Source organism: Monodelphis domestica, chromosome 3 (genome assembly GCF_027887165.1).
Source record: "Monodelphis domestica isolate mMonDom1 chromosome 3, mMonDom1.pri, whole genome shotgun sequence".
In the NCBI taxonomy this organism is placed as follows: Eukaryota; Metazoa; Chordata; class Mammalia; order Didelphimorphia; family Didelphidae; genus Monodelphis; species Monodelphis domestica.
Window position 1 is genome coordinate 457055955 of NC_077229.1, and position 26202 is coordinate 457082156.

Consider the following 26202-nt stretch of genomic DNA (forward strand, 5'->3'; position numbering starts at 1 on the left):
TTTCTTTACAATTCCAAGCCAAAACCAATAAACCAGCCTTAATCCTGATCCAGAATATCTTCCATATAGATACTAAACTATTAATTATAGTTTGGGAAAATCCCTTGAATAGATCTCCTTTCCATTCTAACACTGTCAACCTAATTCAGATCCTTCTTACCTCTACAGTGGATTATTGAGCTCTCTACCCAAACTGTCTCATCATTTGCAACTTCTTACAACTTCAGTCCGTCCTGATACCAGTCATGAATGATTTTTCTCAAAAACAAAAAACAAACACTTCTTATGTTGAAACTAAAACTCCTTTGCCTAAAATTAAAATCTATATCCAGTTTGGTTTTAGCCTTTTTCCAGTCATCTACAGTGTGTCCATTTTGGTTAGAGCAAGGAGTATGGAGAGGCACATTACCACAATCAAGGAGAAAGGCAGTGAAGGCCTCAAATCTTAAAATGGAAGGCAAGATTAGACAGATGGATGGTAGAAGACCCATTTGGGGCTTCTCTGAATCATTCTATCTCCCATATACAGGCAGCTATCTTTTTTTATCTTTCTGTAAAACTGGGGTCTGATCACTTGACCCATATTGATATGAGTGATTTGTTCATCATTTTTAAAGAGAAAATCTCTCCCTAAGAAGTGAATTGACTGGATTAGTAACTGAAATGTCTGGTGCAACTTTTAATCCATTAAAAAAGTGAAAATTCATTTATAAAGGAACTGATATCATTAATTAGGTTGTAGCTCCTTATCTTTTTTATTATTCATGTATTGCTGTGGGTATAGTGCTCTAAAACATCTGCTCAATAGTCCGTTATAGTAGCACAAGAATGGTTTTACGTGAATGCAATAAAGTAACAGATGCTTCTTAATGACAACTTCCCAATTCATTTAGGAAACAAGTCAGTTCTGAATTTAGTTTTTTCTTATACTGTGGTAGCTATACAGGCAAATGATTCTGAAGAGGCTGGAAGTCATTCTGTGTGATTTTTCAGGGTGCTGCAAGTTATTCTAAAAGCCTCATTTAATAACACTTTAATAAAATTAGCATTTTTCTTACTGTGCAAATAATTCTTTGCCATTATAGGTATTAGAAAAAATGCATTAATTCAGTGTCACAGATTTTCTATTTATGCCATCAAAATCTCCTCTTGAATGTTGATTTATCATCAGCATTACAAATAGCCAAGTGTTTGCATACCCATGGTTAGTAACAAAGAAACATGGAGGCCTTGCAACTAGAAATGTATACTTCAGTTTTGCACCATATGTTATTTGAAATGGGAGATCAGAAGGCAGCAGAATGAAATTGAAGATTTGCTTGAAAAGTAGTGATTCTTTTCTTCCTGGATTCCTCTTTTCTGAGCAATTTGACGTATCTACCTCTTTCTTCCAGAAGCTAGGGCAGGCACAAATTTAAAGCATAAACAAGGTTCATGTTCACATAGGAGACATATCTGAAGAGACACCACTAATGTTCCTTCTCACATGCTGCCCTCAAATATCTCCGACTGATGTCTGAGATTACACCATTGATTCAATTCCATTCAGTGACTATTTATAAAATACTTCCTTACTGTGTGCCAGATACTGTGTTTGACTTAGATGTACAAAGACAACGAGTGAGCTTATATTCTTTTTGTGTGAAGATATCTTCTTTATCCTTTCCTTTAGTTAAAATACAATTATACCCAGGAAGGGTAATTCTTTAGATCCTCTAACATTTTATTAGTGTTCCTTATTACACCTTGTTGCATCCCTTTTCTCTAATGAAATGGAGGGATATAAGACATCACTTAATGAAGAAGAGTAACATGAGTGAGATAATATTGAAAGGGAAGAAAGGATCACAAAAATGAGGAGGTAGACATTATATAGATAAATTTTAAATTTAAATTAAATAGACAAAAAAATCAGGATTACGCTTAAGGTTAGCTCAATTCAGTGAAGCAAATTGTGTGGGTAAAAGGATAGATTATGCACCTGAGTATGTATACAATTAGTTTTGCTATAACAAAACATGTATTTCTAAAAATTCCAGTGCTATTTAAAAACACATAATAAAAATCATAAAGCTTATGGGAAAAGTGGGGTTAGGAGCATAATACTAAAAAACTTCATCAGTGACACATTAAAAAATTAGGAACATATTAAAATGATAGCAGAGTTTTATATATGTTAAATGTTAAGAAAAACATAAATACCATAATAGTGGAAGCATGCATGGCCTTAGTCTGTTTCCTGGTCTGTGCCCAGATTCCTATAGGCCAGCTGCCAAAGTCAGCAGACTTAAGGGTGAGAGGGTGGCTTGAACAGGGCTACAATTCTGGGACTTACAGCCATGGCAGAATGTGAGGGGTAGGAGTCAACCAGCCTTCATCAGCCCACAACTCAGACTTCACCAGAAGTACAATAATATATATTATACTTTTTCTTGAAAAATACCTGAAGTTTGCTTACAGAAATGGATGTTTAAAGAGTGGTATCTTGTGTTATGGAGAATTGGTACAGCTCTCTACAGTCTCTCTGTTTGGACTAAATGTGCATAAGCAAACATGAAATTAGCCTTATGCTCAAATTATTCTCTAATATGTATGTCTCATTGGAACAAGTTCATGTTTTCAAAGCAAGCATAGTAGCAGAGCTGACTGCATACTAGTTTGTGTGTACCTCTGGTTGGGGAAGCTTATGTGCCTCTGTTCAGTTGTATATGTGATAGGATTTATATGTCTAAAGAAGAAGGTAAAAGTCTATGACAGCTTTTTTGGCATGTCATTTCTAAAATGGGGTGGAAGAAGGGAAGGGAGCACCAGGATTCTTTTCAAGGACTTTGCAAGTTGTCTGGAATAATAAAGAGTTATAGAGGGTCATGAGTTTTTTATTGTATGCGTGATGTGTCTTCTGTCATGGCATGGGGAATATGGAAATATGTACTGCATGAAAGCGCTGGTATAATCTATATCAAATTATTTCTTGCCTTAGGTGTGGGTTGGGGAAAAGAGGAGAGAGAGAATCTGAATAGCAAAATATCAGAAAACAATTGCCAAACTTTTTTCTACATATAATTGAAAAAGAAAAGAAAAATAATTGTTAACAAAAAAAAAGAGTTACACTGGGGCTTTGTGGTTGACCAAGTAGCCTGATGAACTTTAGGTAGGACTAGTTCATGGGCACTGAAATATTTATTAACTTGATTTATATAATCACTGATCTTTAGAAAAGGTGGCAAAGAAAGATTAGGATATCATGAAGATTCCTGAAAGATAAAGCTGATTTTGCACTTTTGTTCAAGATTGGGAAGGTAAAAGTAAAATTCCAAGAAGCAAATCCATATATTCTATGTACTTAGAACTTAGGAAACTTCATATATTTGCCCATCTCTCTAAAAAATATGAAGCATGTTGAAAAATTAAATGACTTACATTGAGTTCAGAATTTTTCATTAAAACTCAATTGTTTCTCATTTATGCAAATTTAATAGAAGTGCCATGACATTCAATCTTCCACCATTAAATATTATTTAATGGCATCCCATGGTAAAAGAGAAACTATAAATTGATATATTTAAAGAACAATTGTATAGAAAATGAAAGAAACTCATCTGTTTGCTTGTGAGTTTGTTAAGAAAAAATCTATTCTAACAGACGGTTTTATGATTCACAAATATTTAAACCTTTTGATATATGCTTTAGGCGCTAGCAATTTTTATTCTTTGGGAATAAAATTCTCTTGTTTTTGGATTGAGTATAGTACTTTATTCATATGATGAAGGATTTTGCAGTTTGTTCAACAACACATTTAAAATCTCTCTAGTTTAAATTAGGGTAGTTCTATATCTTACTTTAGAAAATTACTTCGGCCAAACTTTCAAGCCATTGGGATTTAATTACTTTCATCCATTTAGGCTCAAAATTTATTATCTTTTTAGGAAAGTCTAATGTAGCATTTTTAAGATTGAAAGAGAAAAATAGTCATTAGATATGAATGAAGGGATATAGAAGAATTTTTTGGGAGGGGAAACAAAAGAGGTCATAAAATGGACTTAGGTGTGAGGAAAGAGTAAAGAATGAGGATTGTTTTTTTTAGAGACATCCCTTTCATTGTCTTAGCTATAGGGAATCTTAGACATCTTTGGGGTTCAGTGGAAAGAGTACTAACTTTGGAGCCAGAGGATCTAGATTCCCATTCAAATTTGTCACTTACAATGTGTAGGACAAGTCAATTTCTGAATTTGTTTTCTTGTAAAATGAGAGGATAGCTTCCGGGTAATCATGGCTGCAATCTAGATGCAACACGCTTCCTCTCCCCGGCACCGAACGAAATAGACTACATCAAAGGAGCATAAAAATCACCTTTGGCGAAACAGGACTCCCCAGTACCCCACAGAGGCGAAGGTATGTGGGGTTTGAACATTTCCACACTATAATAAGAAGGAAGAAAAGCTTGCACAGAAACGTGAACTGAGCGGCCCTTCCCACCCACCCCCACCTCCCCCACCAAACCAGAGCGAGCTACCGGAGTGCTTACTGGGACACCGAGTGAGTGGGGAACGTCTCTGTCTGGGGGGGGGGGGGCACTCCAGGGTCCTTGGGATCTGGGGACTGCCAGGAAACAACGTCTCAGAGCAGTTTCACGGGAGAACCCGGCGTTGATCACGGGCTGCGGAGCCTTACTCGGGGCGGTTGCGCTGAGCATCTGGGCGGAGCTAAACACCAGGGGCAGACCACACGCTGATTATCTGGGCGGAGCTGAACACCTGGGCAGTTTGGATGTGATGAGGGGCCCATCTCTCTAAGAAACCTCGGAGGCTGGGAAAAACTAGTCTGAGGCAACCTAAATTCATAGAAAACCCGTCCATATCACCCAGACCCCAGACCAAAAAGGAAAGGGGAATAAAACCACCAAAGGGATGGCTCACATGGCCCAAAATCAAGCCTCCAGGAAGAAAGGGGAAAAGGTGACTATTGAAAACTTTTATGGTGGAAGTACCCAAGGAAAAGAAGAGAATGAGGAGGAAATCCAAAAAAAATCAGAACATGCCTCCCAAAATGGAAACTATCAACAAGCTCTGGAAGATCTCAAACTGGAACTTATCCAAAAGATGGAAACCTGGAAAGAAAAATGGGAGAAAGAGATCAGCAGTCTGACAGATAAGACTGCTCAATTGGAAAAAGAGCTCGAAGCATTCAATAGAAGGGCAGACAAAGCTGAAAAGCAAAACCAGTCCCTAACAACCAGAATTAAGCAACTTGAAGAAAGTGAGATCATAAAACAGCAAGAATCAATAAAACAAACCCCAAAAATTAATGAATTAGAAGAAAACATAAAATATCTCACTGAGAAGGTCACAGGTTTGGAAAACAGAGGGAGAAGAGATAACCTCTGAATTATCGGTCTCCCAGAAAAAACAGAGATAAACAATAAACTTGATATTATTCTACAGGAAATTATAAAAGAAAATTGCCCACACGTTCTGGAGCAAGGGGGCAAAATAGAAATAGAAAGGGTTCATAGAACACCCTCTATACTAAATCCCCAAAAGACAACTGTGACAAGGAAATCACTTTAAAAGCCTGATATATATTAATTTAAGGTCGCCAAGGAATTCAGCTATGTAATTCCTAAATGAAAACTCAAGTCAGCAGTCAACCTTTTATGGAGTTTAATTACAAATAGGAGGAAAGGAATTAGAGATAGAGAGAGAGAAAAGGGAGAGAAGGGAATAGGGCTTAAATACCCCTTCTGTTTAGGCTGGGCCAAAAGGCCCAAGCCCTTAGATAGCTGGGGCAAAGAAAAGAGATCAGTCCCTATTACTCATGTGACCAAAATGGAGAAACAGTCTCAGAGGCCCCCACCTTCAGCTTCCTTCAGAGCAAGCTTCTCAGAGCACACTCCAACCACTCAGACCAACTCCTCAACCCCCACCCCTGAGTCTTCAGACCCCTCTCTCTTTAAGGAAACCATCCAAGTTCTCTCCCCTCAGTTCTCATATCTACCAATCACTATCCATCAATTTACCTGTGCCAATGGAGGCTCTAGCTTAACCCAGGACCGCACAGAGGTCTCTGGCTTTGCACATGTCTGTTGAAGGTCATATTTTCAAATAATTAAATCTTTGCTCCTTTGCTACAGCCCTTCCTAAATCCTGTTAACCTGAGTAGGGTAGAGATTGGAATAATTAAATTTTGATCTATGCTGCAGCCCTTCCTCAATCCTGTTAGGACTGAGTAGGGTGGAGATTGATTCCAAGTATCTCCATTGTATCAATTCTAAAATCAATCATGACTCAAAGAAATTCCTGTTCTATGCTTAAGCATAGGTCAAAGTCCTTTCTATTGTTCAGCAAAAGGTTTCTGTCCTAAAGTAATCTTAAGAAGGGAGGAGGAGGAAACTCTCATGCCAATAGGGTTCACATTCCAATAGCCAAGACCCACTATCAATAGGAAATTTTTCAAGTATGAAATTTCCCAATGGTGAAATTTCCAACATTTATAAGTCTAAGAAATTTTGAGGTTTACTCAACCCCTAGGAATATAATTGCCAAATTCAAGAGCTTCCAAGAAAAGGAGAAAATCCTACAAGAAGCCAAGAAGAGGAGCTTCAGATATAAGGGGGCTCCCATAAGGATCACACACGACCTAGCGGCTAACACACTAAGAGACTGCAAAGCATGGAACACAATATTTAGAAAGGCAAGAGAGCTGGGTCTCCAACCAAGAATCAACTACCCAGCAAAACTGACTATATACTTCCAGGAGAAAGTATGGACATTCAACAAAATAGAAGATTTCCAAGCATTTGCTAAGAAAAGACCAGAACTTAGTGGAAAATTTGATATCCAAGCACAGAAAGCAAGAGAAACATGAAAAGGTAAATATGAAAGAAAGGGAAAAGGAGATAAATCTTATCTTTTTCTTTAAGTCAAACTCTCTTCTATAAGGACTACATTTACATCAAATTGTATATATTAATATGTGGGGAAAATGTTTTGTGTAACTCTCAAAAATTGTAGCATTATAAGAGTAGTTAGAAGAAACATGCATAGGGAAAGATTGGGGCATTAAGAAGATTTGGGGAAAGTGGGGGCAAAGAAAGGAAAAGGGGGGGGAACCATCTATAACACTGATTTACTTCAAGAAATAGGGGGGGACTTAATAGAATAATCTTTCCCATATAAAGATACACATGGGAAGGGGAGAGGAAGAACTCTCATATGAGAAAGAGAGGAAGAGAGCGTGAAGTGGAATTACTTAAACCTTACTCTCAGTGAAATCAAATCTGAGAGGGAAGAACATCTAGATCCAGTGGGATCCTGAATTCTATCTTATCCTTTAGGGCAAGAAAGAAAGGAAAATTAAAGAGGGGGAGAGGGGTGGGAGTATAAAAAGGGAGGGAAGGAGAGGAGGGAGGGGAAGGGAGCATAAAAATTGAGGGGCTAGAAAGGGAAGCATCTCAAGGGAGGGGACTAGGGGGACTGACCTAAAGTAAATCACTGGTTCAAAAGGAGATAGCTAAAGAAGAAAGGTCGGAACTAGGGGAAGATATCAAAATGCCAGAGAATCCACAAATGACAATCATAACTTTGAACATGAATGGGATGAACTCACCCATAAAACGTAGACAAATAGCAGATTGGATTAGATCCCAAAACTCTACCATTTGTTGTCTTCAAGAAACACATATGAGGCGGGTTGACACTCACAAGGTTAGAATTAAAGGTTGGAGTAAGACTTTTTGGGCCTCAATTGATAGAAAGAAGGCAGGAGTTGCAATCATGATATCTGACAAAGTCAAAGCAAAAATAGACCTGATCAAAAGGGATAGGGAAGGTAAATATATTCTGTTAAAAGGGAGTATAGACAATGAGGAAATATCACTAATCAACATGTATGCACCAAATGGTATAGCATCCAAATTTTTAATAGAGAAACTAAGAGAATTGAAGGAGGAAATAGACAGTAAAACCATATTAGTGGGAGACTTGAACCAACCACTATCAAATTTAGATAAATCAAACCAAAAAATAAACAAGAAAGAGGTAAAAGAGGTGAATGAAATCTTAGAAAAATTAGAGTTAATAGACATATGGATAAAAAATAAATAGGGACAAAAAGGAATACACCTTTTCAACACCACATGGCACATTCACAAAAATAGATCATACACTAGGTCACAGAAACATGGCACTCAAATGCAGAAAAGCAGAAATAATAAATGCAGCCTTTTCAGATCACAAGGCAATAAAAAATATTGATCAGTAAGGGTACATGGAGGGCCAAATCAAAAATTAATTGGAAATTAAATAATATGATACTCCAAAATCAGTTAGTTAGAGAAGAAAGCATAGAAACAATTAATAATTTTGTTGAAGAAAATGACAATGGCGAGACATCCTTTCAAACCTTATGGGATGCAGCCAAGGCAGTACTTAGAGGAAAATTCATATCCCTGAGTGCATATATTAACAAATTAGGGAGGACAGAGATCAAGGAATTGGAAATGCAAATCAAAAAACTTGAGAACAAACAAATTAAAACCCCCCAGAAGAAAACGAAACTAGAGATCCTAAAAATTAAGGGAGAAACTAATAAAATCAAAAGTGACAGAACTATTGAGCTAATAAACAAGACTAGAAGCTGGTACTTTGAAAAAACAGACAAAATAGACAAAGTATTGGTCAATCTAATTTAAAAAAGGAAAGAAGAAAGGCAAATTAACAGCATCAAGGATGAAAAGGGGGATCTCACCTCCAATGAAGAGGAAAGTAAGGCAATCATTAAAAACTACTTTGCCCAACTATATGGCAATAAATATACCAACCTAGGTGATATGGATGAATATTTACAAAAATATAAATTGCCTAGACTAACAGAAGAAGAAATAGATTTCTTAAATAATCCCATATCAGAAAAAGAAATCCAACAGGCCATCAAAGAACTTCCTAAGAAAAAATCCCCAGGGTCTGATGGATTCACCAGTGAATTCTATCAAACATTCAAAGAACAGCTAACTCCTATACTATACAAACTATTTGACATAATAAGCAAAGAGGGAGTTCTACCAAACTCCTTTTATTGACACAAACGTGGTACTAATTCCAAAGCCAGGCAGGCCAAAAACAGAGAAAGAAAATTATAGACCAATCTCCCTAATGAATATAGATGCAAAAATCTTAAATAGGATACGAGCAAAGAGACTCTAGCAAGTGATCAGAAGAGTCATGCACCATGATCAAGTAGGATTTATACCAGGGATGCAGGGCTAATTCAATATTAGGAAAACCATCCACATAATTGACCACATCAACAAGCAAACCAACAAGAACCACCTGATTATCTCAATCGATGCAGAAAAAGCCTTTGATAAAATACAACACCCATTCCTACTAAAAACACTAGAAAGCATAGGAATAGAAGGGTCTTTCCTAAAAATAATAAACAGTATATATCTAAAACCATCAACTAATATCATCTGCAATGGGGATAAACTAAATCCATTCCCATTAAGATCAGGAGTGAAACAAGGATGCCCATTATCACCTCTATTATTTGGCATTGTGTTAGAAACACTAGCAGTAACAATTAGAGAAGAAAAATAAATTGAAGGCATTAAAATAGGCAAGGAGGAGACCAAATTATTGCTCTGCAGATGACATGATGGTCTGCTTAAAGAATCCTAGAGATTCAACCAAAAAGCTAATCGAAATAATCAACAACTTTAGCAAAGTTGCAGGATACAAAATAAACCCACATAAGTCATCAGCATTTCTATATAATTCCAACACAGCTCAGCAGCAAGAACTAGAAAGAGAAATCCCATTCAAAATTACCTTAGACAAAATAAAATACTTAGGAATCTACCTCCCGAGACAAACACAGGAACTATATGAACACAACTACAAAACACTTTCCACACAACTAAAACTAGACTTGAACAATTGGAAGAACATTAACTGCTCATGGGTAGGACAAGCCAATATAATAAAAATGACCATCCTACCCAAACTCATCTATCTATTTAGTGCCATACCCATGGAACTTCCAAAAAATTTTTTTACTGATTTAGAAAAAAAACATAACAAAGTTCATTTGGAAGAACAAAAGATCAAGGATATCCAGGGAAATAATGAAAAAAAAAATACAAAGGAAGGGAGTCTTGCAGTCCCAGATCTCAGACTATATTATAAAACAATGGCCATCAAAACAATTTGGTACTGGCTAAGAGACAGAAAGGAGGATCAGTGGAATAGACTGGGGGCAATCAACCTCAGCAAGACAGTATATGACAAACCCAAAGACCCCAGCTTTTGGGACAAAAATCCACTATTTCATAAAAACTGCTGGGAAAATTGGAGTACAGTGTGGGAAAGATTAGGTTTAGATCAACACCTCACACCCTACACCAAGATAAATTCAAAATGGGTGAATGACTTGAACATAAAGAAGGAAACTATAAGAAAATTAGGCGAACACAGAATAGCATACATGTCAGACCTTTGGGAAGGGAAAGACTTCAAAACCAAGCAAGAATTAGAAAGAGTTAGAAAATGCAAAATAAATAATCTGGAATACATGAAATTAAAAAGTTTTTGTACAAACAAAACCAATGTAGCAACAAATTGGGAAAGAATCTTCATAAAAACCTCTGACAAAGGTTTAATTACTCAAATTTACAAAGAACTAAATCAATTGTACAAAAAATCAAGCCATTCTCCAATTGATAAATGGGCAAGGGACATGAACAGGCAGTTTTCAGCCAAAGAAATCAATAGTATTAATAAGCACATGAAAAATTTCTCTAAATCTCTGATAATCAGAGAGATGCAAATCAAAACAACTCTGAGGTATCACCTCACACCTAGCAGATTGGGTAACATGACAGCTATGGAAAGTAATGAATGCTGGAGGGGATGTGGCAAAGTGGGGGCACTAATTCATTGCTGGTGGAGTTGTGAATTGATCCAGCCATTCTGGAGGGCAATTTGGAACTATGCCCAAAGGGCTTTAAAAGACTGTCTTGCCTTTGATCCAGCTATAGCACTGCTGGGTTTGTACCCCAAAGAGATAATAAGGAAAAAGACTTGTACAAGAATATTCATAGCTGCACTCTTTGTGGTGGCCAAAAATTGGAAAACGAGGGGATGCCCATCAATTGGGGAATGGTTGAACAAATTGTGGTATATGTTGGTGATGGAATACTATTGTGCTAAAAGGAATAATAAAGTAGAGGAATTCCATGGAGACTGGAATAACCTCCAGGAAGTGATGCAGAGCGAAAGGAGCAGAACCAGGAAAGCATTGTACACAGAGACTGATACACTGTGGTACAATCGAAGGTGATGGACTTCTCCATTAGTGGCAATGCAATGTCCCTGAACAATCTGCAGGGATCTAAAAAATACTATCCACAAGCAGAGGATAAACTGTGGGAATAAAAACACCGATGAAAAGCAACTGCTTGACTACAGAGGTTGAGGGGATATGACTGGAGAGACTCTAAATGAACACTCTAATGCAAATACCAACAACAGGGAAATGGGTTCGAGCCAAGAATACATGTGATAACCAGTGGAATCATGCATCGGAAATGGGAGAGGGAAAGGTGGTGGGAGGGGGGGCGGGGAGGAAAAGAAAATGATCTTTGTTTCTAGTGAATAATGTTTGGAAATGACCAAATAAAATAATGTTTAAAATTTAAAAAAAAAATGAGAGGATAAAAATACATGACATATACTACCCTTTCCAGCTCTAATCTTATGATCCTATCCATCGTTTAGGCCTTGATTTTATAGAAAATTTTGAGGAAACTTGTGCCCAATGAAATAAAATATTGTACCCGAGGTCATATAATTTGCTGTTGACGCCAGCTCTTCAAATAGCTCATGGGTCCTCAAACCAGGATGAGAGAAATGATTTGGGGAGATTAAAGGAGGGTCTATAAAGATAATTTTAGGGTTGTGACTTAAAATCTAGAGTTAATTGGTCGCCGGGGAAAATCCCAAATAAAATACCCAAGTCAGTCTGGAAATTTATGGTAATTTAATTAATATAGAGGGAGGGTATTTAAGGAGGAGGGAAGAGGATATAGGATTCTCCTGCCTGACCTGTGCCAGGGGCAGTTAAAAAAACCCCTCCTCTAGGTCTCTGAAGAAGATTAGAGTCTTCTAAGGGCATAAAGTTGGAAAAGTAAAGGAGGGAAACTCAGCCAGAAACTCATCACCAAACTGGACAATAGTTTGTAGCCAAGCTAAGATGCCGAAAGGCCAGCATGCTGCTATCAGCCAATTCTCCACTGCAAAGGGTGCCAGAGAGAGGAAGTGATCCAAATATATAGATCTTTCATCCTTGTGTCTCCTCCTCCAGATTTTCATGTTTACCAATCACATCAAAGACTTTTCTCCAGGACTGCTCATAATTTTAGTTTTCATCTTCTTTTGATTAGATTATATCTTCAGAGTTACTTAACACTTCTCTGTTAAGTTCACCTTTTATTAGTTACTTGATCTTTTTGTGATTAATTTAACCTTTATAGTTACTTAACATCTTTCTGTATTAAGATCTTAAAATGGGCTTAACTTAAAATTCTAGCTTCACTATAAGGTAAGAGTTAAGTACTTTCATTGTTCAATCAGGAGATTACAACTTTATCTTCCCCTAAAGTATGTCTAAGTAGGGTGGAGTAATTTAAAGTTCCCCATACATTCCTGATTGTGTTAAACTAAGTATCTTCATAGTTACAATCAGGAAATAGCTAAATCCAATCTTCACAGGTCAAATCACCAGACTGACAGACCAGACATGCAGACATCCTCTTGATGGGTGGTGACAAAGTTTAATGATCTGGAATACGTACTTTATAGAGAAAATGACATAGGCTGAGGGATTGCAGGAACAATGGTTAGTAATGATTTACAAGATGGATACAATGGATGTAGATTGCCCTGGTGGCTCTAAGCAGTGTTTTCTATAGGATAATAAATCACAGGTGGTATCACTGTATTACCCAATACCATATGTTCTTCTCATGGAATTCCTACATCAGTAATTTTCTTCGCAGGACATCTAGTATTTGGGGAGGGGGAAAAGTTTGCTTTTTTCATTCTGGGGAGCAGACTACATGCTTGGCAATTTCTAAATTATGATTTCCCAGAGACCTTGCAAACTGGGGTGCATTGGGCATTCCACAACTTTGCTGGAATGGAAGCCCTTAATCTTCTTATGCTGTTCTCACAATTTGCTAGTGTCTGAACTTGGTATAGAAATATCTTAGCCTCCAATCTCCTTGTTCCCTCTATTACCCAGGTTATCCTGGGCCCTTTTCTCCATCTATATTGTTTTACTTGATGATCTCATCAATTCCCATGGATTTAGTTACCATCTCTTTACTGGTGATCCTCAAATCTACTTTTCCTGCCCCAATCTCTCTGCTGATATAAATCTCAAATTGGATGTCCATTAGCCATCTTAAACTCAGTATGTTCAAAGCAGAATTTATTATTTTTCTTCCAACAACTCCCCCAACACACACACACACACACACACACACACACACACACACACACACACACACCCCTTCCCTCTTACTATACTGGGCAATACCATCTTCCTGCTCTCTCAGACCTGTAGCTTACACATCCTGGAGTCTCAATTTCTGTCATACCCATATCCAGGCTGTTTCCAGGATCCTTGTAACATCTCTCAAATTTGTCCCCTTCCTTCTTCTTGCAGGCCCTTATCACTTCACATCTTGATTACTACAATAGCATTTGCTGGTAGATTAGGCTGCCTTCTCTGTCCTTGTTCCAATCCATTCTCCATTCAGCCATTAAAATTATTTTCCTAAAGCCCATGATTTCCTTTCCTAAAGGTCTGATCATAGATGTTTGTCCCTCCCCCTTTAATTCCTCCCCAAGTAAACTATTGTGGCTTCCCGTTGCCTCCAGGAGCAAAAACCCCAAAATATTCTGTTTGGCATTCAAAGCCCTTCATGACGTAGCCCTCTTCAAATTTCCAGCCTTCTTACACCTTACTCAACAGATGCTCTTTGATCTTTGATAGTGACCTTTTGGTTTGTTCCACAAACAAGAACTCTAATCTCTCAGCTCTAGGTATTTATTTGCTCTGACTTCTCAAGGCATTCACTGACTACTGACTTTTCTGGCTACCTTTAAATCCCAGGTAACATCCCACCTTCTTCAGGAAGCCTTACTCAACTGCTCTTAATTCTAGCATCTTCTCTTTGTTAAGTATTTCCATGTCCTGTATATAGCTTGCTTTATATATATTTGTTTGCCTTGTTGTTTCCCCCATTAGATTGTTAGCTCCCAGAAGTCAGGCACTTTTTGCCTCTTTTTGTATCCCCAGCACTTAGCATAGTGCCTAGCACATAGTAAGTACTTAATACATCTTTATATAATAATAATATATAATAACTATTTATTATATTGTAATATATAATAAATACTTGCTATATAATGTTGATTGATTGATTGAAGACAACCATTGTCTTCAAATAGTTATTCTATAGACAGGAAAGACCACATCAAGGATAAAACAAGTGAAAAGAGTTTAAAATGCAGCATAAAGAATAATTTCCTCATGGAAGATTGACATTTTCCAGTTGCTTCTGGAATTTTCATCTCTGGAAGCTTTTAAAAACAAATATATTTTCCTTTGTCTTCAATACATACTAACTTTCTCAAATTGTTTAAGACAGTGGAAAAATAAACATTTGCAAGGCCGTTTCTACCCATAGGTTTGGATAGCATAATTTGAGAGGTGCTTAAAAGTATCTCCTGTATTCTGGGGGTTCATTTTGCATCTCTAAGTGTCTTTTGTTAAATGCAAATGCCTTTGACCTTATAGTATTAAGTTTATCAGTCTTGAATACTTTAGCAAAGATTTGTTTATCAGATTGTTTTTCCAGTTTGGTCAGTAGGTGAGATAGACTAGGGCAGTTTGTGATAGAAGAGAACCTTCCACCACCCCACCACCCCCAAAAGGCTAGAAAGAATAGACTCAAAAGTCTGGGGTCTTGGGAGAAGGAGGAAGGAGTTGAGGGAAAGGCAGTTTTAGGATCTTGGGGAAGCATATATCAAATAAAGTAAGTGAGAAAACAATAAGACTTTGTTTCATAATTTTAACAAAGTTGGCAATTGTTCCTTTCTAGTCATATAATCCAATAACCAATGAAGGTAAAAAATGGTAAACCTGAGTAATAGTTATAAATTATATAACATAAAAAAGGAAATTTGAATTAAAACATACTTTATAATTTCTGACATAGAATACCAGGTTAAATATTTTTCCTTTAATTAACATTTTTATAGGAGATATCTAATTTTCAAAGCCCTTATTCTGTAAATTTTGCTTATTTTTAGTGCAAACACTACCGGCTCATTGCCTTTAGACCTACAAGATTATATAGTCTAGCTCCTTCAATTTATAGCTGAGAAAACTGAATCCCCTTGAGGATTTGACCACAGTTATATAGGAAATAGAAGAAATACTAAAAAGGAAGTGAGAAAAATTTAGCTTGACTTGCAAAGATGGAGGAATTTCTAAACTCTCCAGATTCTTCTCCAGAATACCTGGATATTTTGATGGCTCATCAGTATAGTTCTTTCTGATTTAAAGTACAGATCACAATCCATCCATGCTTTCTCATTCTGTGTGATTCTTATCCATATCCATTCATAAGTTATTTAATGTACTGGTGGACAGGGGCCTTGCTTTTAGGTCTTTTAATATTTGAAAAATTAACAATGCAGTACTCAGGCTTCCATATATTATTTCTTGCTCTCATTTCTTGACTAGCCCCTTTCCTTTTCCAATCACACACCTTCTTTATGATGTGCTGTGTGTACTTCATTATCTTTTGGATCACCCACAATTTGTATTCTTCAGGGATTATGGCTTTCTGTGATTTTCCCCTCAAAGAATATTGGAGAATATTGGTGTTAAATTTTTGGGGGGGCTTTGTTTTGTCAGAGAATGACTTGGGATGATTGAAAGGGTTGTGCAATTTTCCTATGCAAACAAGTCTGTTCTCTTTCTCCTATTCTATGCTAGGCCCATTTTATTGTTCACCATTGGGGTCTGGGTTGGCCATGCAACTCTTGCTGTAATCTAGGTAATAGCATTCTTCAGTCAGAAGGTTTTTACCTTGTGGTTTTATGACAATAGACCAACTGGGCTGAGGGGCTGGAGTACTAACCCTGTTCCAAACTATTTTAATTACTTTGTATATATTTGTATTTATTCATTTCATATTTATGCTATATATATATATACATATATATTTATGTATGTACTTCTCTCCTGCAATATAATGTAAGCTCCTTTTGGGCAGGGATTGTTTCATTCTTTATCCTATCTCCAGTGCCTGATATAAAGTAGGCACTTAATAAAATACTTTTTAATTAATTAAATGAAGGAGCTATTAGCTCTTGGCTTATGCAAGTACCTGATTTAGTATTGGTGATGCCTAGATTCTAAAAAAGAAGGGTTATATGTTTCTAATTGTCTCTTTTTTTGCTGCCACCCCAGAGCAAGTCACTTAAAGCTTATATTTGGCTCATGTTTAGACTCATCTAAAATTTGGTATAAAAGTAGTCAGTTAATAATATAAAGCAGATATAGGAGAGTTATTTGCTTACATTACTTAAAACATAATATTAAAAATGTTTTTTAAATTTTTATTAATTTGTTACATTAAAATACCCAGTAAACTCCCACCCTCCTTCCATTAGAGATGGCATCATTTGACAAAAAGATATTATCTTTATATAAAACTATGTCTTGCTTGTTTCTGTTTATTAGTTCTTTCTCTGGAAATGGACATATACAAGTCATTCCTCAAACAATATTTCTGTTGATATATATAATGTTCTCTTGCTTCTTATTTCATTCTTCATCCCATCATTGTCTTATGATAAGCCAATGTGGGCTTCTCATCTTGTTAATATTTATCTTCTCTTCCAAGAGTGATTGTAGGATAGTCAGCAATGATTGAGGGATGTAATATCCTGACTCCTTGAACTCAAAAGGTTGATTCATAGTCGGGAAGAGTCCAATTTTGGATTGTTATTTGGCCACTTTGCTCACAGAAGGGAAAAAAGGGGGGAGTCAGGACCTTGAAATACTGACTCAGGTTTATCTAGAGGACTCTAGGTTGTAGCTACCTACCATATGTAATCAACTACCACAGAAAAGAGAAAATTATCCTTTCTCCCCGCCTCTCAAGGAGGTGCCAAAGAACATTCCTTATCTATTCAGGAGACAAGAAGAGATTAAGAGTGGAATTACCTTTGCCTTTAGAGTCTACTGAATGGCTCTTTTGGGGTTTATAGTGGGTCTTCTGTTATATCCTCCTCCCAGTTTCTGTCATGTATCATCCCAGCAAGTGTTCTCCTGAAAATGGTCATGGAGGCTCAGCACCTGCTCTGTTCAGTGGTCTCTTTCAGGGCTCCACACACAATTCATGGAGTTTACTCCAATCCATCTCCCACAACAGGTTACTAAACTAGCTCCTTTGAATGGCTGTGGATCTCATTGAGGATACCCCATGACATTCTTGGACTTGATGTAGTCAGTACTTGAAAATAAGAACCTACGAAGGACTTTGTTATCTTGATGTAATTTCTCCTCCATCAGTATGCTATAATGAAAAAAAACCTCTGCATTTGCACTTAGAGAACATTAGTTCAAATTCAGACTGCTATTAATACCTTGAGTAAGTCCTTTTTGTCTCTATCTTAGAGTTTCCTTATCTATCATACAAGGGAGTTGAAAATAGATAAATGAAGTGAGGAGGCTGGGCCTGATGACCTCTAAGTTCTCTTCCAGCTCTAAATCCATGAATCAACACATAATAAATTTCATGGGCATCATCCATGACAATAGTGAAGGTATTTAGTATGTATGTTTCCCTGTTTTAATACCTTGTTTGATACTGATAACTAGAGATTCAGTCAACAAAATGTGCGATTTCAGCTATCAAAGAATTGCTTATGGTTTTCTCCAGAAAAATAATGCTTTCTTAAGCAAGATTTGTGCCATCATGACCAATCAACATTATGCTCTTGCCAGAAAACATATTGTCTCAGGGCACACAATGAGAGGAAGCTTTTTCATCCACTCAGAATGCACCAGACAAATGCTATCTCCTGAACTATCTTTCTTTCTTTCTTTTATTTATTTATTTATTTATTTTAGGATATTTTTCCATGGTTACATGACTCATGATCCCACCTCTCTTCCTTCCCCCTCTTGGAGCTAACAAGCAGTTCTACTGGGTTATCATCATTGTTCAAAACCTATTTCCATGTTATTCATATTTATAGTAGAGCAATTCTTTAACATGAAAACCCTAATCATATCCCCATTGAACCACGTGATTGATCATGTTTCTCTTCTACATTTCTGCTCCCACAGTTCTTTCTCTGGATGTGGATTGCGCTCTTTCTCATAAGTTCCTCTGAATTGTCTTGGATCATTGCATTGCTGCTAGTAGAAAAGTCTATTACATGTGATTGTACCACAATGTATCAGTCTCTGTGTACAATGTTCTTAAAGAAAGTAGTGTCTAGAAACCATGATGGAGTTAATGAACACCCAGAGCATCACCAGATATATGCTGGTTAACTTTGATTTACCTGTATCCTTTGTGTTGTTCTGAATATCCCAGGCTGCAGAACATTTCCTTGCTCCTGCTTGGGAATTGTTATTTTGTTCCTCTCTGGGGGAGCCCCTGCTGTCTGTGATGATATTAGATTGCTTCTCCTTTGTTACTTTATTATTAGTAATCGTAATATATTAGTAGCGGAATTAGAGCCTCCTCTGTGATCCTCTCTCTTTGATGGGGGCAAGTGTATTACTGTTGATAGTACTTATAATAGGAATAGTCCTATTGGTGACAGTTTTGAAGCCTCTGTAGTCTTAAATTCTGTGCCTTAGAACTAACTACCTCCTTGGGTCCTCAATAAATTTACCTTGTATCAAGATTAGCATTATATTGAGTTTCAATGTAATAGAAATAACAATAATATAATCAAGAATATGTGCAAGGGAGAAATTGTATTAAATCCTAGGGAAGAAAGACAAAATGAAAATAGTCCCTGCCTTTAAGTTACTATATACATCTACTGAAAACAAATAAGTATAATATAAGATTACTTGAAATAGAGAGGGAGGATGAGGGAATATTTATAGTGTAAAAATGGAGATTTGAATCCAGGACTCCAATCCCCAGGAGTCCTTGCTAGCTCCCAGAATGCCCTCTAATCTCACTGAGATTTCCACCTGGGCGAGGTCAAAAATTTCTATTTAATCTGGCTGTAAAGGCTACTGGGGCTCTTCCTGTTTTGGCTTGCAAGCAGACAGGTCTTTTCATGATGTAGGTGAGGTTAAATGGGCCTCTCAGCCCATGTGCTTTTCTTACTTGTATTTTCTTAAATTCCTTACCTTAAATAAAACTCTATAAATATAATACTCCTTGCAGAGAGAAATTAATTTCTACCTGCCTCAGTTTCCCCCCCCCCAATTTTAATCATTACAATAGGGGTAACATTATTGGAATTAATCTTTGGAAAAAACTCCAAAGATTCTGAAAAGTGCAAATGAGAAGAAGAGAAGACATATCAGGCATATGAGATGCTTCATGTGAATGTATGGAGACAGGAAAAGGAACAATAAATTTGGGGAATGGGTTAATTGTACAGTTTAGCTAATGAATGTGTAAAAGGTGTACAAAGTAATAAATAATATGGGATAGGTAAATATGAACCATATTGTGAAGATCCTTAAACACCATCCTATAGGATTTGCATTTTATCTCAAATTCAAAGAGCAGGCACAGAAAGCTTTTAGGCTATGGAGTGAGCTGGGCAAACCTGTGCCAGAGGAAGAATATCTTGACTTTTTGTGTATTTCCAGGACATAGCATAGGGCATAGGACTTGATAAGCACCTAATACATGTTTCCTGTTGCTGTTGTTGCTGCTGCCACTAATGAAAATGATGATGGCAGCTGTGTGGAGGGTAAATGGGAGAAAGGAAACAGTGAAAGAAAGAACAACTCAGGTTTTTACAAGTCATCCAGGAAAAATGGTGGTAAAGGCCTGAATTTGTACTTTGTATTGGTTCTAAGGCAGAAGAGTGGTATGGGCTAGGTAATGGGGTTAAAGAAATTGCCCAAGGTCACCCAGCTAGGAAGTATCTGAGATCAGATTTAAATACAAGTCCTCCCAACTGTAAAGATTAAAAATTAGGGGAAACTGAGGCAAGGTAGAAATTAGTTTCTCTCTGCAAGGAGTATTATGTTTTTATGAGGTTTATTAAAGGTTAAGGATTAAAGAAAATACAGAATAAGAAAAGCACGTGTCTAGGCCAGAGAGAGGCCTAGACAACCTCACCTACATCATGAAAAAGACCTGTCTGCTTGCAAGGGGAAACAGGAAAGCAAAGAGAGGTCCAGAAGCCTTTCCAATCAGGTTAAATACCCCATCTCGATCTCGACCCAGATTAGAATTCAGTGATATTACAAAGCATTCTGGAGAAGTGGAACAAGAACTTCTGGGGATTGAAGTCCTGGATTCAAGTCTCCATTTTTACAAAACTCTAGGAGGTTCTTTCTTACAGTAAACTTGTGACTTGTTTAATCAGTTGCTTACATTTATAACATAGTTGAGAATTTATATTAAGGAAGAGATGCCTGTATTTTAAAATCTGAGGAAGTAAAAATAGATATTGGACCTATAATTTCAGCTTGAGAGAGAACTCCCAGATGAGGAAACAGCTTCTCCCAATACAAGTAGCACTTCTTTAACTTACACTCTTACAGAATTCTCAAGGGTACTTGCAATTTTAAAATTAAGTCAAATGAAAATTATTTAATTCCCACCACCACCATTTCTCCAATATGCTGTCTTTCAATATCTTGGAGTTTTATTTCACAGAATCACAGACTGTCAGATTTATAATGGACCTCATAAGACATCTAGTCCACTTAGAAATAATAAAAATTCTCTCTGTAACATATCTGACAAGTAGTTATCCAGCCTCCTATCAAAGACCTCAGCTAAGGGTTAATATGCTTTCTCCAGAGGCAGCTCATCCAACTTTTTGACAGCTCTAAGTATTAGAAAGTTTTCCCTAGGACCCAGTAGAAATTTGCCTCTCTACTATTTCAACTCTTTGCTCCTAATTCTGCCTTTGGTGGTCATATAGGGCAAGTCTTATGCCTTGTTCATATAACAACCCTCAGATGAATTAGTTATAATGCCCCTCCCACTTCTAATTCTTCTCTTCTCCAATGCAAACATAAACATTTCAACCACTTCTCCTTTGGAATAATCCCCAGTCTCTTCATCATCCCTGTCACCTTTCTCAGATTGTACTCCATGTTCTGTTAGTGTATGCCCTTTCTGAAATGTGATGGCCAGAATTCAACAAAATACTCCAGATATGCTCTGTCCAGTCAAAGTATTGTGGAACTAGCATGTTCTTCCTTGTTCTGAATATTGTGGTGCCTCTCTTAAATCAGTCTACTTTTAGGGCAGGGACTTTTAGGACTACTTGTCACATGGTGTCACTCATATTGAACATGAAGTCCACTAATCCTCTCCCCACCCTAAACAATTTTCTAAACACAATGTGGTATCTATTCTCATCCCTCCTAATTCTTTTCATGTCGTTGGATTATTTAAAACTCAAGTAAATTGGACATTACATCTTTCCCTATTAAATTTTTCTTACTAGATTTGGCCTATTGTTATAACCTGTTGGATACCAATATGTTAGTTATCTCTTCAGCTTTGGAGCATTTTAAAATTTGATAAGCACATCATTTTTGCCTTCTTCTAAGTCATTTATAAAGGCACTGAAAAAAAAAGGCAAAGGATATATTCTTGAGAGCTTTCCCTAGATTGCCTTCTAAGATAACATCAGCCTATTAATGATTATTCGTTAAATATGGTTATTGACGCTTTTCTGAATCCAAATAATTCTATTCTCATATAGCTTTATCTTCCCAACTTTCTTACAAAGTATGATGGGTTTTGCAGCTTAACCACATGAAAGTTAGCTAGGTGCTCTCTTCACATTTATCTTGGGATTCAATTCCATGTTGACCATTTTTGTTATACCCGTTACAGGTTAAAGGTACTTTCCTTAGAAAAGAGAAAAGTAACAAGATAAGAGTTGAACAGTACTGCCTTCTTCTTTTGCCATTACCGTCATCCAATCTATTATGAGCAGTGGAATTGTTACTTCATTTTCTTCTTAATCCTAATATAGCTTTAAAAAAACTTTCCTTACTTCTCAGCATTTATCTTCAGTGCTTACTCATTCTGAGCTTTGGAATCCTTACCATTGCTCTTACAGGACTATGCCATTCTTTTGTTTTTCTTTTTTATTATCTGTACTTTCTTCTAGTCTCTATATATGACTTTAAAAAAATCTCTGTTGGTTAATGAGTTCTCAGTGCATCCACACTTGTTTCTTTGAATTGTACTTTTTTCTCTTCAGCACTTGTGACATGAGAAATCCATTCTTTAGAGTTTCCATCATTTTTATACCAGTTTTTTTTTTTATGTTTAATTTTAGGCCATGGGATTCTATCTATGCTTTGCTCCTTACCTACTACATTACAGAAATTTCTGTTTTTTTTTCTTCCTTGGGGTTGGCAAGGTGGATTGTAGCCATACTTCTGATTTCATCCATCCAGAGAGCTTCCAGTGTGTAAACTCTATCCATTGATGTACTTCAGGAACTTCCTCTATGGAATTTATTTTCCTGGAGCCTGAGAGATTAGGTCACACAGCTAGTATGAATTAGAGGCAGCATTTGAATCAGGTTTTCCCAACTCCAAAACTGGGTCCTCTATCAACTATGCCATGATATTTCTCTAAACATTTTAATTTTTTGTTTAATTGATAAATCTGTTGCTGGAGCAGTCAAAATATATGGTAAGCAGTTTAGTGTTCAAATTATTATTTCTTAAAATACCTTAATTATTTTATTGTGAATGATGAATAATAAGAGACAGTAAGGATTGGATATGGGCATAGATGGCTTTAGTTATTTAAGAATGAAGCCTAGTTTCAGATTGCTAACACTCATAATATTCCCTTGTAGAAAACAGACTTGTACAAAAGTATTTATAGCCTCACTCTTGGTGGTGGCAAAAATTGGAAAATGAGGGGATGCCCTTTGATTGGGGAATGGCTGAACAAATTGTGGTATCTGTTGGTGATGGAATACTATTGTGCTCAAAGGAATAATGAACATAAGGAATTTCATGGAATTGATGCAAAGTGAAAGGTACAAAACCAACCTCGTACACAGAGATTGATACGCTATGGCACAATGTAATGTAGTAGACTTCTCTACTACTCGCAGCAATGCAATCATCTAGGACAATTCTGAGGGACTTATGAGAAAGAATACTATTCATATCCAGAGAAAGAACAGTGGAAGTAGAAACACAGAATAAAAACAACTGCTTGATCATATGGGTCGATGGGGATATGATTGGGGATGTCATCTCTAAGACTTAGAGTCTAAGTGATCACCCTAATGCAAGTATTAATAATATGGAAATAGGTCTTGATCAATGACACATGTTGCTTGTTGGCTATAGGAGTGGGGGTGGGAGGAGGGGAGGGAAAGAACATGAATCATGTAACCATGGATAAATATTCTAAATTAATTAATTAGATAAAAATGTTCAAATTAAATATATATATATATATATATATATATTCCCTTGTGCTGTTTTTCTAATCACCTGTTGATTTTTTTTGACATTTTTTGACATTTGAAAAAGAATAAGGATATATTAGCTCTACCACATTATTACTTCTCAAGGGAATTCTTCAGAATGAAGACATGTTGGGGCAGCTGGGTAGCTCAGTGGATTGAGAGCCAGGCCTAGAGACAGGAAGTCCTAGGTTCAAATGCTTTGTGACCCTGGGCAAGTCATTTAACTCCCATTGTCTAGTCCTTATTGCTCCTCTGCCTTGGAACCAATACATAGTATTGATTCTGAGGTGGAAGGTAAGGATTTTAAAAACAAAAAAGAATGAAGACATGTAAATGGGATGTGGAAGGGGAAAATATGATTCAGTTCCATTGATTTTATTCTGTTACATAAAATAAAAGGTAAATTTGGAAATTCTATAATTCATTCCTCATCTAAAATTAAAATATAAATGGTAAGTAGAATTGTATAAAAATATATATGGCTGCTAAATATCCATTTATACCTAATCATAAAATTCTAATCTTAGTCTGACAACAGTCACCTACTTCATTATGAATTAAGGGCTATAGAAATAGATGATATATGATAAATTATTGATGATATATGGTAACAAATTGTGTGCTGATGATATGTAATAACAAATAAAAAAGATTCATCTCTGCTTTTGAAATGTGTCTAGAAACTCTACTTTCCTACTCAAAATGGAAGTGGAAACTTTTCTTCTCACAGGCAATGAACTTTTGGCAAGCACAGTAGACACTTAAAGGTTATTTTTCAGCTACCTGCCCAACTGGCAGGCATTTTTATACATAACAGGTAAAGAAGAAGATAGTTTTTGTAGCTCTCTTACTGTTTAACTTGTGCCAACAAGATTTTCAGATTAAATGTATTTTTTTCTTTTTCTTTATAGCATACCCCCTTAGTAATGAAAAAGTAGTCTGGAATTATATAGTGCTAATGTTTTCTAATTCATTCATTAAGTTCTAATCAGAAGAATGCCTCTCCTTTATTTTACTGGCCCATATTTACTTGTGTTAAGCAACCAAAAATACCACAGCATCATCACTGGCATCCACCCCCACCATATTCATCTACTTTTGATTGACATTTGGCTGTTTGGTTTTTTTCTCCTTCAGGATGACTTTGAGCTCTACTCTGATGACTCTGAAGTGGCTGGGATCTCTACAGCATCAGAAGTGATTCGATATGAGTACCATGTCTTGTACTCCTGTAGCTATCAAGTGCCTGTACTGTACTTTAGGGCAAGCTTTTTAGGTAAGACCACACCTGAAGTGAAGATCATATTCTTATCATTTAAATAAATTATTAAGGAAAGATTTTGAAAGTAATCATCAAGAAAGTCACTAATATTCCTAACAATAAGGAAACTATGGATCAGGAAAGGTTTTACTGATAAATTTCCTTATGCTTCAGAAAGAATGAATATCAGGTCTTCAGAGTGGATGATATCATCTCAGCATGAAAAAGTCTGATGTTGAGATTGTTGGCATCCTGCCTGTGGCTGACTAAGCCTCCTGGCCATTTTTCTTTACTTTAAACAAGTAGAAACAACTTAAAGCTACAATGTTTAACTATAACTTTATGAGGAGAAATACTTTGTAGCCCACATTATTTAATAAACTTAAAAGCAAATGATGGTTTTATTATTTTGCTAATTTCAGTGATTTATCATTTTTGAGTGATTTTTTACAATATCTGCTAACTTTCTCCCCCCACTCCCTTTCCCCTTTTCTCCCCCCTATCATTAGAGCTAGTAACTCAATGTTTAGCTACCTCTGCTGCTATTACTTAAGTCACTTCCCTGCCAGAAGGGTAGAATATACCTCCTCAGAGGCCTCTCTTAATAAAGCTTATTTAATCAGCAGCCACATGGATTTTTCATCCTGCAGCATTGCCTTCACTCCTTCCTAGATGTCCACAGACTAAACAGGTCAGCCATGTGATATCCCTAGTAGGAGGAAAGGGAGAGTTATCCCTCCATCCCTACCCCTTACCCCCTTTTGTATCTTATACCTGACAATATCAGGAGTATTTTGCATTTTGAACAGCCTTCTAACTTTTTTTTTTCTGGATAACTAAGACATCTGAATTTAGCCAGTGATATTTTATTTTTAATTAAAAAGTAGCTTAAGTTGCTTTGAATGTGTGTTTGGTAGATTTAATCACTTGCTGCCTTATATTGTTTAATGGTCTCTAATTTTGCAGTGTTGGCGTTTTAACAAGCACTTAGGATTTAAAACACGAGAACAAATTCTTATAGACTCCCTGGTGAGAAGATTTTAATCTGAGGTGCAGTTTCTAAGAAGTGACAATTTGGGGTAAATTTTCAACATGGGACGTGGGGAATTGAGGACACAATAAGAGTTCACTAATTCACAGACTCCATGCTGCAGAGTTACCCTTCTGGTTATTACAATCATT

At 36.5% G+C, this 26202-nt stretch overlaps 1 protein-coding gene across 5 annotated transcripts in view; it reads left to right on the top strand.

Moving 5' to 3' along the window:
* The window catches only part of ATG10 (autophagy related 10), a 409500-nt gene that overhangs the window by 267939 nt on the left and 115359 nt on the right, over positions 1 to 26202 (top strand). For all 5 annotated transcript variants that reach the window (XM_007487365.3, XM_007487366.3, XM_056824607.1 and 2 more), the window contains exon 4: positions 24897 to 25035. In XM_007487365.3, coding sequence (XP_007487427.1) covers positions 24897 to 25035 — 139 coding nt within the window. The remainder of the gene's footprint in view (positions 1 to 24896; positions 25036 to 26202) is intronic.